General features: G+C 43.8%; 1 protein-coding gene across 1 annotated transcript in view; it reads right to left on the bottom strand.

The window, feature by feature from the left end:
* Positions 1-14,254, bottom strand: part of LOC115189696 (DNA annealing helicase and endonuclease ZRANB3-like) — a 38,979-nt gene extending 24,725 nt beyond the window's left edge. Inside the window, exons 1-5 of the mRNA XM_029748237.1 lie at positions 14,136-14,254; positions 10,705-10,884; positions 8,518-8,691; positions 7,104-7,629; positions 3,349-3,733 (exon numbers count right to left, since the gene is read on the bottom strand). Of these exons, the coding sequence (XP_029604097.1) occupies positions 3,349-3,733; positions 7,104-7,629; positions 8,518-8,691; positions 10,705-10,884; positions 14,136-14,174 (1,304 nt within the window). The 5' untranslated portion in view covers positions 14,175-14,254. The remainder of the gene's footprint in view (positions 1-3,348; positions 3,734-7,103; positions 7,630-8,517; positions 8,692-10,704; positions 10,885-14,135) is intronic.
* Positions 14,255-15,788: the final 1,534 nt, after the last annotated feature.

Raw genomic sequence — 15,788 nt, 5'->3', positions numbered from 1 at the left:
GTGGGCGACAGCAGCTTTAGTTAGAATAGACAGGATATCTATCTAGGTGGGCGACAGCAGCGTTAGTTAGAATAGACAGGATATCTATCTAGGTGGGCGACAGCAGCGTTAGTTAGAATAGACAGGATATCTATCTAGGTGGGCGACAGCAGATTGTTGGTGTTTTAGTTCTAACTGAATTTGGTGTGATGTCACTACTGCATTAAATGGGGCAGTTTATAAGACTAGAATCTAATGCCTCTCTGTGGTCCAGAATCTAATGCCTCTCTGTGGTCCAGAATCTAATGCCTCTCTGTGGTCCAGAACCTAATGCCTCTCTGTGGTCCAGAATCTAATGCCTCTCTGTGGTCCAGAATCTAATGCCTCTCTGTGGTCCAGAATCTAATGCCTCTCTGTGGTCCAGAATCTAATGCCTCTCTGTGGTCCAGAATCGAATGCCTCTCTGTCTTCTAGAATCCTCTCCCTCTCTCCATGGGAAACATATGTTAACATTGCCAAAGCAAGTGAAGTAGATAATATACAAAAAGTTAAATAAAAAATACAAATGAACAGTAAACATTTCACTCACAGAAGTTCCAAAAGAATGAAGACATTTCAAATGTCATATTATGTCTATGTACAGTGTTATAACGATGTGCAAATAGTAAAGTACAAAAGGGAAAATAAATAAACATAAATATGAGTTGTATTTACAATGGTGTTTGTTCTTCACTGGTTGACCTTTTCTTGTGGCAACAGGTCACAAATCTTGCTGCTGTGATATAACACTGTGGTATTTCACCCAGTAGATATGGGAGTTTATCAAAATTAGGTTTGTTTTCTAATTCTTTGTGGATCTGTATAATCTGAGGGAAATATGTGTCTCTAATATGGTCATACATTTGGCAGGAGGTTAGGAAGTGCAGCTCAGTTTCCACCTCATTTTGTGGGCAGTGTGCACATAGCCTGTCTTGAGAGCCAGGTCTGCCTACGGCTGCCTTTCTCAATAGCAAGGCTATACTCACTGAGTCTCTCTCGCTCTCATTAAGCTGCTCCGAACCCGATAGGTCATTTATTGGTCCACTGCAGTGTTCCACATTAACCCTGAGCTTGAGGAATGTCTGTCTGGAAATAGAACACCCAGCCACCAGCGTCACATCACCATCAGAAGTGAGTGACATACACAAGGCCATTAACTGTGCTTCAGGAAAAGACCCGAATGGGAAAGACAAGGCAGGACTAACAGAACAGAACATATTTCTGGATCAGAATGTGTGATGATGTGTTATGATGACTGGGTGAAAGCATGCAGGGGTGTCTGGAGCTGGTCGGTGCTGTTGAGGGTGTTAATTCATGTACAGACAGACAGACAGATAATATGACTCATTCTTATGGAGTTTTTAGCGCAATTAAAAAGCAATTAAAAACTTGAGGTAAATGCAAAATACACAAAATAAAAGCAATTTCATGAACCTATAGTTCAGAGCCAGTTGTAATCCCATAAGGCCCTGCTGTGAAGAGAAGAAACAATCCCCTTCTGTAATAATACTAACAATAATAATATGTCACACCCTCCCTTACCCAATCAGCACACAACGGAGGGAGGCAGCTGGCGGCATATTGATGACTACCTCAGTGATACACAGCATTACAGCATTATAACATATTGATGACTACCTCAGTGATACACAGCATTATAACATATTGATGACTACCTCAGTGATACACAGCATTATAACATATTGATGACTACCTCAGTGATACACAGCATTATAACATATTGATGACTACCTCAGTGATACATAGCATTACAGCATTATAACATATTGATGACTACCTCAGTGATACACAGCATTATAACATATTGATGACTACCTCAGTGATACACAGCATTATAACATATTGATGACTACCTCAGTGATACACAGCATTATAACATATTGATGACTACCTCAGTGATACACAGCATTATAACATATTGATGACTACCTCAGTGATACACAGCATTACAGCATTATAACATATTGATGACTACCTCAGTGATACACAGCATTACAGCATTATAACATATTGATGACTACCTCAGTGATACACAGCATTACAGCATTATAACATATTGATGACTACCTCAGTGATACACAGCATTATAACATATTGATGACTACCTCAGTGATACATAGCATTACAGCATTATAACATATTGATGACTACCTCAGTGATACACAGCATTACAGCATTATAACATATTGATGACTACCTCAGTGATACACAGCATTACAGCATTATAACATATTGATGACTACCTCAGTGATACACAGCATTATAACATATTGATGACTACCTCAGTGATACATAGCATTACAGCATTATAACATATTGATGACTACCTCAGTGATACATAGCATTACAGCATTATAACATATTGATGACTACCTCAGTGATACACAGCATTATAACATATTGATGACTACCTCAGTGATACACAGCATTATAACATATTGATGACTACCTCAGTGATACATAGCATTACAGCATTATAACATATTGATGACTACCTCAGTGATACACAGCATTACAGCATTATAACATATTGATGACTACCTCAGTGATACACAGCATTATAACACATTGATGACTACCTCAGTGATACATAGCATTATAACATATTGATGACTACCTCAGTGATTCATAGCATTACAGCATTATAACATATTGATGACTACCTCAGTGATACACAGCATTATAACATATTGATGACTACCTCAGTGATACACAGCATTACAGCATTATAACATATTGATGACTACCTCAGTGATACACAGCATTATAACATATTGATGACTACCTCAGTGATACACAGCATTACAGCATTATAACATATTGATGACTACCTCAGTGATACACAGCATTACAGCATTATAACATATTGATGACTACCTCAGTGATACACAGCATTACAGCATTATAACATATTGATGACTACCTCAGTGATACACAGCATTATAACATATTGATGACTACCTCAGTGATACATAGCATTATAACATATTGATGACTACCTCAGTGATACACAGCATTATAACATATTGATGACTACCTCAGTGATACACAGCATTACAGCATTATAACATATTGATGACTACCTCAGTGATACACAGCATTACAGCATTATAACATATTGATGACTACCTCAGTGATACACAGCATTACAGCATTATAACATATTGATGACTACCTCAGTGATACACAGCATTATAACATATTGATGACTACCTCAGTGATACACAGCATTACAGCATTATAACATATTGATGACTACCTCAGTGATACACAGCATTACAGCATTATAACATATTGATGACTATTCACCCTAGACAATATCCCCCAGATATGTAGGAGCGTAGGAGGAAAGGAGGGTAGGAGGAAAGGAGAAAAGGGAAGATTAAAGTTGGATTACCATCAGTGTACTCATGAGGGGCTGACTGGTTCTCTCCTGGTAATTGTTTGCCTTTGAGCTTCTCCTCCTCCTGCTCTCTCTGTTGACCGTCTGTCTGTCTCTCCTCCTCCTGCCCTCTCTGTTGACCGTCTGTTTGTGGTTCAGTTGTCCCGGGAGAGGCAGGACCAGGACAGGGGGGGTCCTCCTGCTCGCTGTCCAACTCAGAGTGGAGGATCCAGGGGTGTTCTCTAGGGGTGGACTGATCAGGCCTGGAGCCTGGGGACACAGCAGGTGAACCTGTAGACTGTGTATCTGGAGCTGAGAGGTGGAAAAGAGAAAACACAACAAGGTTTTTTATAGATTTACATGTAGCCTAAGTTCATATCAGTGTAGAAAACATGTACAACTACACAGATTCGTTTTGTACAGTTGTGTTCAGTGAAATGTACATAGGCCAAGATTTCAGTAAGTAGTTCAAAGAACTGTTAGGGGAGCAGAGAAGCAATGCGTCACACAGTCACTAACATAATACGTGAATTCAAATGTGAGCAGCTGCTTGTTGAGAGAAACAGATTCTTGTCATTCTGCTCAGACAGTGTGGAATATTTGTGACTTGGTAACACATGGTGAGAACTAATAAAATGCTGCTGATATGTTGAAAATGAGCAGGATACGGACCATCAATATGTAACTGATTCTCAACTAAAATTTCATCTGTGGGCAATTATGGCCCCTCTTTTGATAAATTGTGACATCCTGAACGTGTTTTATTTTGTCGTGGAAGAACAGTGGAAGAACTGGAACTAACAGACTAATTCATGATGTTTCCATTGTAAGGTTTGTTTCTGAAAGGCCATCCTCTTATAGATTTTCTAAAATGTCACCTGAATTTCCCAGCGCCCGACGCCGAGCCCCTACAACTAACAAGCTGAGGGGACAAGAGACTGCAGCTCAATTCTCCTCAGACTAGACCACTGCCTGCCAAACAAGACATTCTCCTCAGACTAGACCACTGCCTGCCAAACAAGACATTCTCCTCAGACTAGACCGCTGCCTGCCAAACAAGACATTCTCCTCAGACTAGACCACTGCCTGCCAAACAAGACATTCTCCTCAGACTAGACCGCTGCCTGCCAAACAAGACATTCTCCTCAGACTAGACCGCTGCCTGCCAAACAAGACAGTCTCCTCAGACTAGACCACTGCCTGCCAAACAAGACAGTCTCCTCAGACTAGACCACTGCCTGCCAAACAAGACATTCTCCTCAGACTAGACCACTGCCTGCCAAACAAGACATTCTCCTCAGACTAGACCGCTGCCTGCCAAACAAGACAGTCTCCTCAGACTAGACCGCTGCCTGCCAAACAAGACATTCTCCTCAGACTAGACCGCTGCCTGCCAAACAAGACATTCTCCTCAGACTAGACCGCTGCCTGCCAAACAAGACATTCTCCTCAGACTAGACCGCTGCCTGCCAAACAAGACAGTCTCCTCAGACTAGACCACTGCCTGCCAAACAAGACAGTCTCCTCAGACTAGACCGCTGCCTGCAAAACAAGACATTCTCCTCAGACTAGACCACTGCCTGCCAAACAAGACATTCTCCTCAGACTAGACCGCTGCCTGCAAAACAAGACATTCTCCTCAGACTAGACCGCTGCCTGCCAAACAAGACATTCTCCTCAGACTAGACCGCTGCCTGCCAAACAAGACATTCTCCTCAGACTAGACCGCTGCCTGCCAAGCAAGACATTCTCCTCAGACTAGACCGCTGCCTGCCAAACAAGACATTCTCCTGACGATTCTAAAAAAGTGATCTTTGTCAAAAGTCCGTAAATGCAATATGCATTTACTTACTAATGCTGTGATATAGTAGTGCTTATTTTCTCTGCATTTCCTGTTTGGTTCCAGTGATTACAGTGTCATGTTTAGAGAGATGTGAAGTCTTAATACCATCAGAGTTGTTGTTCTGCCTCGGTTGTCATTACAGATCTGACGGCCTGGTAAATTCCCCTTCTAACACGCTGCCTGTGGTGCCAGCAGTACCATAACAGAGAACTGTGTTTGTTTGCTGATTAGATATCAAACACTACACACCTCAGTCAAGCATGAAATGGAGCAGATTTTGTTAATGGATTGTGTGTGTGTGTGTGTGTGTGTGTGTGTGTGTGTGTGTGTGTGACAAAAAAACAATTGTAATGGTGTGTTTGATCAGTCCTTGATGATTGAGCTAGTCTAGCATAGAAGTACAATGTATGTTCTAGTGATCCTATTTCTATGATTGAGACAACCCTCCTCTAGTGTTGACAGACAGTCAGGTGCCTGTATAACATCCCCTACACCAGCGCTATTCAGATCCCACCTGGAGGTCCTGAGTACTGCTGCCTTTCTGTTCTACCTCATAACTATACTGAACACAAATGTTAATGCAACATGCAACAATTTCAACGATTTTACTGAGTTAAAGTTCATATAAGGAAATCAGTACATTTAAATAAATTCATTAGGCCCTAATCTATGGATTTCACATGACTGGGCAGAGGCGCAGCCATGGGTGGGCCTGGGAGGGTATAGGCCCACCCACTTGGGAGCCAGGCACACCCACCGAGGAGCCAGGCTCAGCCAATCAGAATGAGTTTTCCCCCACAAAAGGGGTTTATTACAGAAAGAAAAACTGCTGTTTCATCAGCTGTCCAGGGGGCTGGTCTCAGACGATCCCGCAGGTGAAGACGACGGATGTAGAGGTCCTGGGCTGGTGTGGTTACACCTGGTCTGGTCTGAGGCAGCTTGGACGTATTGCCAAATTCTCTAAAACTTAGTTGGAGCCAGCTTCTGGTTGAGAAATGAACATTCAACTCTCTGGCAACAGCTCTGGTGGACATTCCTGCAGTCAGCACGCCAAATACACACTCTCTCAAAACATCTGTGGCATTGTGTTGTGTGACAAAACTGCACATTTAAGAGTGACCTTTTACTGATGATCATTCTTGATATGCCACAGCAGCAAGCCAGCCTTACAGAGCAGCAAGCCAGCCTTACAGAGCAGCAAGCCAGCCTTACAGAGCAGCAAGCCAGCCTTACAGAGCAGCAAGCCAGCCTTACAGAGCAGCAAGCCAGCCTTACAGAGCAGCAAGCCAGCCTTACAGAGCAGCAAGCCAGCCTTACAGAGCAGCAAGCCAGGCAGGTAGCAGGGTTATTATTACTGAGAGACAGACAGGAGGGATGCTGCTGTGTGAATTCCCTGTGCCGCTCGGTCGTGATGGATAGAAGAACAGGTAATCCTTTAAAGACTGAGGAGTGATCTCAACCCTCCCTCACCCCCCTCTTTACGCCCTCCACTTCCCCCGGTACTGCCAACTGAACCAGGAGGTGTCTGTGTTTGAGGTGAGACAGTTACCTTCCTTCTCCCAGTCTTATTAGATAGTCAGCCAGAGTGCCTTGGGGAACTTTAACTTCAGCCCAGCCAATTCATCAACTTTACTTTGTAAACTTTGAGACACGCGGCACAACGAGAGCAGGCCTTGTGACTGTTTCTCACTTGACAGTGAGGTGAACAGTGTGTTGCGTCCTCTTCTCCTCGTTGTCATCTAGCAGAGACACGTTGTCACGCTGGTCTATTTCTGACTTGGTGTATGTTACGCCTGCCAACGTGTGTGTGTGTGTGTGTGTGTGTGTGTGTACACTCACCAGTGCTGGGCCTGTGGAGTGGGGACTCACACATCTCACAGTAAAGGAGCAGGATGCTGTTGGAGTAAGTACAGGCCCCACAGCTCCACTCATCTCCCTCCTCCTGATCTGGTGGTCCTGGTCTGGGGCTCAGCCTTGGTTTCGGGGTCCCTTTCTCAGAGAGCCGACGGGGGGTAAACAGAGAGGCCAGGGGGCTGCTGCTGGTGTCTCTGCCCCCATGGAGGGACCTCCTCTTCCCCCCAAGACGAGACCTGGGGCTGTGGGTAGCGCTGGGGGTGGGGGTAGGCAGCCGCAGCCTCTTCACCTGGGGCGAGAAGTCTTGGTCCTGGAGGTCAGGGGGATCTTGGGAGTTGTAGTTTTTCTCCTTGTCGTTCTCTGGGTTCTCCACGTCTATAGAACCCTCATTCTCTGAGGGGGTAACGGGGGATAGGCAAACCTCACCCTCTGTTCTCTTCCTCTTCTTCTCTTTAGCCGCGTCCGGAGAGAAGAAGAACGAACGGATGTCGTGCTGTTTGTCCTTCTCAAACTGCAGAGAGGAGGGATAGAGTCACGGTAAGACTGTTGAAAAGCCTGCCATTCATCTGCTCTGTTGTAAAGCCTGCCATTCATCTGATCTGTTGTAAAGCCTGCCATTCATCTGATCTGTTGTAAAGCCTGCCATTCATCTGATCTGTTGTAAAGCCTGCCATTCATCTGATCTGTTGTAAAGCCTGCCATTCATCTGATCTGTTGTAAAGCCTGCCATTCATCTGATCTGTTGTAAAGCCTGCCATTCATCTGATCTGTTGTAAAGCCTGTCATTCATCTGATCTGTTGTAAAGCCTGTCATTCATCTGATCTGTTGTAAAGCCTGTCATTCATCTGATCTGTTGTAAAGCCTGCCATTCATCTGATCTGTTGTAAAGCCTGTCATTCATCTGATCTGTTGTAAAGCCTGCCATTCATCTGATCTGTTGTAAAGCCTGCCATTCATCTGATCTGTTGTAAAGCCTGCCATTCATCTGATCTGTTGTAAAGCCTGTCATTCATCTGATCTGTTGTAAAGCCTGCCATTCATCTGATCTGTTGTAAAGCCTGCCATTCATCTGATCTGTTGTAAAGCCTGTCATTCATCTGATCTGTTGTAAAGCCTGCCATTCATCTGATCTGTTGTAAAGCCTGTCATTCATCTGATCTGTTGTAAAGCAGGTCATTCATCTGATCTGTTGTAAAGCAGTGCCTCACATGGTTAAAGAACCCAGATCACTAGACCAGTGACTCACATGATTAAAGAACCCAGATCACTAGACCAGTGCCTCACATGGTTAAAGAACCCAGATCACTAGACCAGTGCCTCACATGGTTAAAGAACCCAGATCACTAGACCAGTGCCTCACATGGTTAAAGAACCCAGATCACTAGACCAGTGCCTCACATGGTTAAAGAACACAGGATCTTTGTCATTGTCAACCACTCCTCCTGCTGCCAGGGTCGTCTCGTTTGGTGTCCACGCCTCGGCGAAATTCAGGAAGTCCCATTTGTCCTTATCCCCCAACTCTGCCTTTAAGTACTCCTTCTTACCGTTCAGAGTAGTGCCAGTTACCGTTTCCTGTCAACAACACAGACACGCACACAGTCTCCTATCAGAACAACACGTACAGGGAAACTCCACTCAAAAATAAAATGTTTTGGACTTTCAAGAAGCATTTTCCTTTTAAGCACTTAATGGCAGAAAATTGACAAAATCAGGGAGGCGCAATCAGGACTTGTCCAATAAGAAACACTTGTTTTGCTACAATGTACACTAATGAATGTGACCATAAACTGCTCTGTTCTTTGCAGCATAATTAACAACAACAAGGTCAATAAACAACAAAAACACACCAAGGTCAACAACCTCACTCTGATACTTCTGTAATGGTCTTTAAAAGTTTTTTTCTAAAGAAGGAAGGCAGTCATTTTATTGATTCAACTCCAGTTCATTGGAAACGGTGGTCCTGCAGTGGATATTAGTACCCCATAGAATTACAGATATATTGAGTGTACCCGCCATTCAACCCACTGTGTTCCAGTCAAAATGACAAGGTGGTCTCGGGGGCTTTGTGCTGTCCCTTTAAGTAAATCTACAGTCCTAGTCAAAAGTTTGGACACACCTACTTATTTCAGTTTTTCTGTATTTTTACTGTTTTCTACATTGTAGAATACTAGTGAAGACATCAAAACTATGAAATAACACATATGGTATCATGTAGTAACCAAAAAAGTGTTAAACAAATCAAAATATAGTTTAGATTTGAGATTCTTCAAAGTAGCCACCCTTTGCCTTGATGACAGCTTTGCACACTCTGGGCATTCTCTCAACCAGCTTCATGAGGTCGACACCTGGAACGCATTTCAATTAACAGGTGTGCCTTGTTAAAAGTTACATTTGTGGATTTTCTTTCCTTCTTAATGCGTTTGAGCCAATCAGTTGTGTTGTGACAAGGTAGGGGTGGTACACAGAAGATATCCCCATTTGGTAAAATACCAAGTCCATATTATGGCAAGAACAGCTCAAATAAGCAAAGAGAAACGACAGTCCATCATTACTTTAAGACATGAAGGTCAGTCAATCGGGGAACATTTCAAGAACATTTAATATTTCTTCAAGTACAGGTCGCAAAAACCATCGCTTTGATGAAACTGGCTCTCAAGAGGATCACCACAGGAAAGGAGGACTGCTGCAGAGGATCAGTTCATTAGAGTTAACTGCACATCAGATTGCAGCCCAAATAAATGCTTCACAGAGTTCAAGTAACAGACACATCTCAACATCAACTGTTCAGAGGACAGAATCAGGCCTTCATGGTCGGATTGCTGCAAAGAAACCACTACTAAAGGACACCAATAATAAGAAGAGACTTGCTTGGGCCAAGAAACACGAGCAATGAACATGACCGGTGAAGCATGGAGGAGGTGGTGCGATGGTGCTTTGCTGGTGATACTGTCAGTGATTCATTTAGAATTCAAAGCACACTTAACCAGCATGGATACCACAGCATTCTGCAGCGACACGCCAAACCATCTGGTTTGAGTTTAATGGGACTATCATTTATTTTTCAACAGGACAATGACCCAACACACCTCCAGACTGTGTAAGGTCTATTTGACCAAGGAGAGTAATGGAGAGCTGCATCAGATGACCTGGCCTCCACAATCACCCGACCTCAACCCAATTGAGATGGTTTGGGATGAGTTGGACCGCAGAGTGAAGGAAAAGCAGCCAACAAGTGCTCAGCATATGTGGGAACTCCTTCAAGACTGTTGGAAAAGCATTCCTCATGAAGCTGGTTGAGAGAATGCCAAGAGTGTGCAAAGCTGTCATCAAGGCAAATGGGTGGCTACTTTGAAGAATCTAAAATCTAAAATATATGTTGATTTGTTTAACACTTTTTTGGCTACTACATGATTCCATATGTGTTGTTTCCTAGTTTTGATGTCCACTATTATTCTACAATGTAGAACATAGTAAAAATAAAGAAAAACCCTTGGATAAGTAGGTGTGTCAACTTTTGACTGGTACTGTATTTCTATGAAAAGTACCTACCTTCCAGTTAAAACGAAAACACACACACACACACACCTTCCTGTTGAGCATGGCCCACATGACGGTGTCAAAGGTTCCCTTGGCAATGAGGTAGTGCACGTGGACGGAGGCGGTCTGTCCGATGCGGTGCGCCCGGTCCTCAGCCTGCTTCACATGGCCAGGGTTCCAGTACAGCTCAGCAAACACCACGTGAGTGGCCGCTGTGAACGTCAGGCCCTGGACAGCACAGAACACACTCACTTAAGGGAAAAACTCACCGGAAGCAGCCAGGTGGAGAAAGCAGAGCGAGGCGGGTGAAAAGTACAGGAACAGGCAGAGCAGTGACTGTATGCTAGCAGGATAGTACATATACAGTTGAAGTCGGAAGTTTACATACACTTAGGTTGGAGTCATTAAAACTCGTTTTTCAACCACTCCACAAATTTCTTGTTAACAAACTATAGTTTTGGCAAGTTGGTTAGGACATCTACTTTGTGCATGACACAAGTCATTTTTCTTACAATTGTTTACAGACAGATTATTTCACTTATAATTCACTGTATCATAATTCCAGTGGGTCAGAAGTTTACATACACTAAGTTCACTGTGGCTTTAAACAGCTTGGAAAATTCCAGAAAATATCCTGCTTTAGAAGCTTCTGATAGGCTAATTGACATAATTTGAGTCAATTGGAGGTGTACCTGTGGATATATTTCAAGGTCTACCTTCAAACTCAGTGCCTCTTTGCTTGACATCATGGGAAAATCAAAAGAAATCAGCCAAGACATCAGAAAAAAAAAACATTGGAGACCTCCACAAGTCTGGTTCATCCTTGAGAGCAATTTCCAAATGCCTGAAGGTACCACTTTCATCTGTACAAACATTAGTACGCAAGTATTAACACCATGGGACCACGCAGCCGTCATACTGCTCAGGAAGGAGACGCGTTCTGTCTCCTAGAGATGAACGTACTTTGGTGTGAAAAGTGCAAATCAATCCCAGAACAGCAGCAAAGGACCTTGTGAAGATGCTCGAGGAAACAGGTACATTTCCACAGTAAAACGAGTCCTATATCGACATAACCTGAAAGGCCGCTCAGCAAGGAAGAAGCCACTGCTCCAAAACCGCCATAAAAAAGCCAGACTACGGTTTGCAACTGCACATGGGGGACAAAGATCGTACTTTTTGGAGAAATGTCCTCTGGTCTGATGAAACAAAAATAGAACTGTTTGGCCATAATGAGCATCGTTATGTTTGGAGGAAAAAGGGGAAGCTTGCAAGCCGAAGAACACCATCCCAACAGTGAAGCGCGGTGGTGGCAGCATCATGTTGTGGGGGTGCTTTGCTGCAGGAAGGACTCGTGCACTTCACAAAATAGATGGCATCATGAGAAGGAAAATGATGTGGATATATTAAAGCAACATCTCCAGACATGAGTCAGGAAGTTAAAGCTTGGTTGCAAATGGGTCTTCCAAATGGACAATGACCCCAAGCATACTTCCAAAGTTGTGGCAAAATGGCTTAAGGACAACAAAGTCAAGGTATTGGAGTGGCCATCACAAAGCCCTGACCTCAATCCAATAGAGCATTTGTGGGCAGAACTGAAAAAGCGTGTGCGAGCAAGGAGGCCTACAAACCTGACTCAGTTACACCAGCTCTGTCAGGAGGAATGGGCCAAAATTCACCCAACTTATTGTGGGAAGCTTGTGGAAGGCTACCAGAAACGTTTGACCCAAGTTAAACAATTTAAAGGCAATACTACCAAATACTAATTGAGTATATGTAAACTTCTGACCCACTGGGAATGTGATGAAAGAATTAAAAGCTGAAATAAATTATTCTCTATACTATTATTCTTTATTTCACATTCTTAAAATAAAGTGGTGATCCTAACTGACATAAGACAGGGTTAAATGTCAGGAATTGTGAGAAACTGAGTTTAATGTATTTGGCTAAGGTGTATGTAAACTTCTGACTTCAACTGTAATATTATAATATCATCTATGCTTTTATCTTACAGTCATTCATACATTTGACATTTGGGTGGTCCCGGGAATGGAACCCCCCCACCCTAGCTTTACAAGCGCCATGCTCTACCAACTAAGCTAGTTTTGCTGATAGCGATGTTGTTTCCATTAGTGGATGAATTGGTGTAACTTAGCATGTATAGTAAAGCCTCAACCCTTAGCTACCTCTTCCAATTCAAATGAGCTCGGGAAAAAAGTGAATCATTAAATTGGTATTGTTTTGTGTGACTACAGCTCTAGCGATACAACACAAAAATAGAGACGTTTTAATTGAGTGAGGCGTCAAAGAGGACAACCTGCCTGCCCCGCTTCGGTTGGGTCATTAGAATTCAAAACAACAGATTCTAAAATAAATCACACACGCTTCGCATGCTCGCCTTCAGTGAGTTCAGGCCATTAGTCAAGAACTTTCTCACTCTTTTTAATGCTCTTTTTCATTTGAGAGCTCTGGAAAGAAAGACTTCCTATCTATTTACTACATATGACAAACTGGAACAGGTCTTGGAAGATATCAATCAAAAAGTGCTACTTTGGGACTGGAATTGGGACACATGGTGGATGTATACAGTGTTACTGGGACTGGAATTGGGACACATGGTGGATGTATACAGTGTTACTGGGACTGGAATTGGGACACATGGTGGATGTGTACAGTGTTACTGGGACTGGAATTGGGACACATGGTGGATGTATACAGTGTTACTGGGACTGGAATTAGGACACATGGTGGATGTATACAGTGTTACTAGGACTGGAATTAGGACACATGGTGGATGTATACAGTGTTACTAGGACTGGAATTAGGACACATGGTGGATGTATACAGTGTTACTAGGACTGGAATTAGGACACATGGTGGATGTATACAGTGTTACTAGGACTGGAATTAGGACACATGGTGGATGTGTACAGTGTTACTGGGACTGGAATTGGGACACATGGTGGATGTATACAGTGTTACTGGGACTGGAATTAGGACACATGGTGGATGTATACAGTGTTACTGGGACTGGAATTGGGACACATGGTGGATGTGTACAGTGTTACTGGGACTGGAATTAGGACACATGGTGGATGTATACAGTGTTACTGGGACTGGAATTAGGACACATGGTGGATGTATACAGTGTTACTGGGACTGGAATTGGGACACATGGTGGATGTATACAGTGTTACTGGGACTGGAATTAGGACACATGGTGGATGTATACAGTGTTACTAGGACTGGAATTAGGACACATGGTGGATGTATACAGTGTTACTAGGACTGGAATTAGGACACATGGTGGATGTATACAGTGTTACTAGGACTGGAATTAGGACACATGGTGGATGTATACAGTGTTACTGGGACTGGAATTAGGACACATGGTGGATGTATATGCCCAGTAGATGGTCTGTACCGTAGAAATATAATTACTATTCTATCATCACTGTTTCTATGGTCTGTACGTGCAGTACCTGCCCAGCAGCCTGTATGCTGAGGACGGCCACGCGCATCTCAGGGTCATTCTGGAACTGGTGAACCAGGTGGATACGCTCTGAGGACGGAACACTGCCATCGATACGGATGTAATTGGCCTGAGAGAGAGAGGGAGAGAGAGGGGGAGAGAGAGAGGGGGAGAGAGAGAGATGGGGAGAGAGAGAGATGGGGAGAGAGGAGAGATGGGGAGAGAGGGAGATGGGGAGAGAGGGAGATGGGGAGAGAGGGAGATGGGGAGAGAGGGAGATGGGGAGAGAGGGAGATGGGGAGAGAGGGAGATGGGGAGAGTGTGGTCAATACTGATGGGACACTGCCAATGATATGGATGTAACTGGCCTGAGAGAGAGAGGAGATAGGGAGAGGTAAATGTCAGTGCTGATTAAAACCTTGACCTCTGAACCCACCACTAAAACAACAGCAACATCCTATAGCATTGTTGTATAGAAAAACAACAATTTACTAATACATCGGCGTACACGTCACTGACAAACTGAAATGGTTCACTCACACAGACAGTGTGGTGAAGAAAATTTGGCTTGTCACCTAAAACCCTCAAACTTTTACAGATGCACAAATCGAGAGCATCCTGTTGGGCTGTATCACCGTATGGTACGGCAACTGCACCGCCCGCAACCGCAAGGCTCTCCAGAGGGTAGTGAGGTCTGCTCAACACATCACCCGGGGGGGGGGGGGGGGGCAAACTGCCTGCCCTCCAGGACACCTACAGCACCCAATGTCACAGGAAGGCCAAAAAGATCAAGGACAACAACCACCCGAGCCACTGCCTGTTCACCCCACTACCATCTAGAAGGTGAGGTCAGTACAGGTGCATCAAGGCTGGGACCGAGAGACTGAAAAACAGCTTCTATCTCAAGGACATCAGACTGTTAAACAGCCATCACTAACACAGAGAGGCTGCTGCCTATATACATAGACTTGATATCACTGGCCACTTTAATAAATAGAACACTAGTCACTTTAATAATGTCTACATATCTTACATTACACATCTCATATGTATATACTGTCTCCTATTCTACTGTATCTTATTCTATACTGCTCTCACACTGCATGTCCATATATTTGTATATTCTTAATTCCATTCCTTTACTAGATGTGTGTGTACTGGGTATATGTTGTGTAATTGTTAGATATTACTTGTTAGATATTGCTGCAGTGTTGGAGCTAGCAGCACAAGCATTTCGCTACACCCGCAATAACATCTGCTAAACACGTGAATTTGACCAATACAATTTGATTTGACATTTAGTCAATTCCACTCCACACAGTCTGTACCCATATACAGGAAGAACAATTTTGTGTTCTAATACACCTGTCACAGTGATGTCATTGATTTCATTATTTTTTAATTAGATTAGTCGTCTCTCTCTCTGTCTCTCCCCCTCTCTCTCCCTCTCTGTCTCCCCCTCTCTCTCTCTGTCTCTCCCTCTCTCTCTGTGTCTCCCCCTCTCTGTGTCTCCCCCTCTCTCTGTCTCCCCCCTCTCTCTGTCTGTCTCCCCCCTCTCTCTCTCTGTCCTCAACCCCGCTCTTGTCTCCCCCCCTCTCTCTCTGGCCTCCCCCTCATCTCATCTGTCTCCCCCTCTCTCTGTCCCCCCCCATCTCTCCTCATC

Source organism: Salmo trutta, unplaced genomic scaffold, assembly GCF_901001165.1.
Source record: "Salmo trutta unplaced genomic scaffold, fSalTru1.1, whole genome shotgun sequence".
Lineage (NCBI taxonomy): Eukaryota > Metazoa > Chordata > Actinopteri > Salmoniformes > Salmonidae > Salmo > Salmo trutta.
This window is presented reverse-complemented; position numbering and strand designations above follow the sequence as displayed.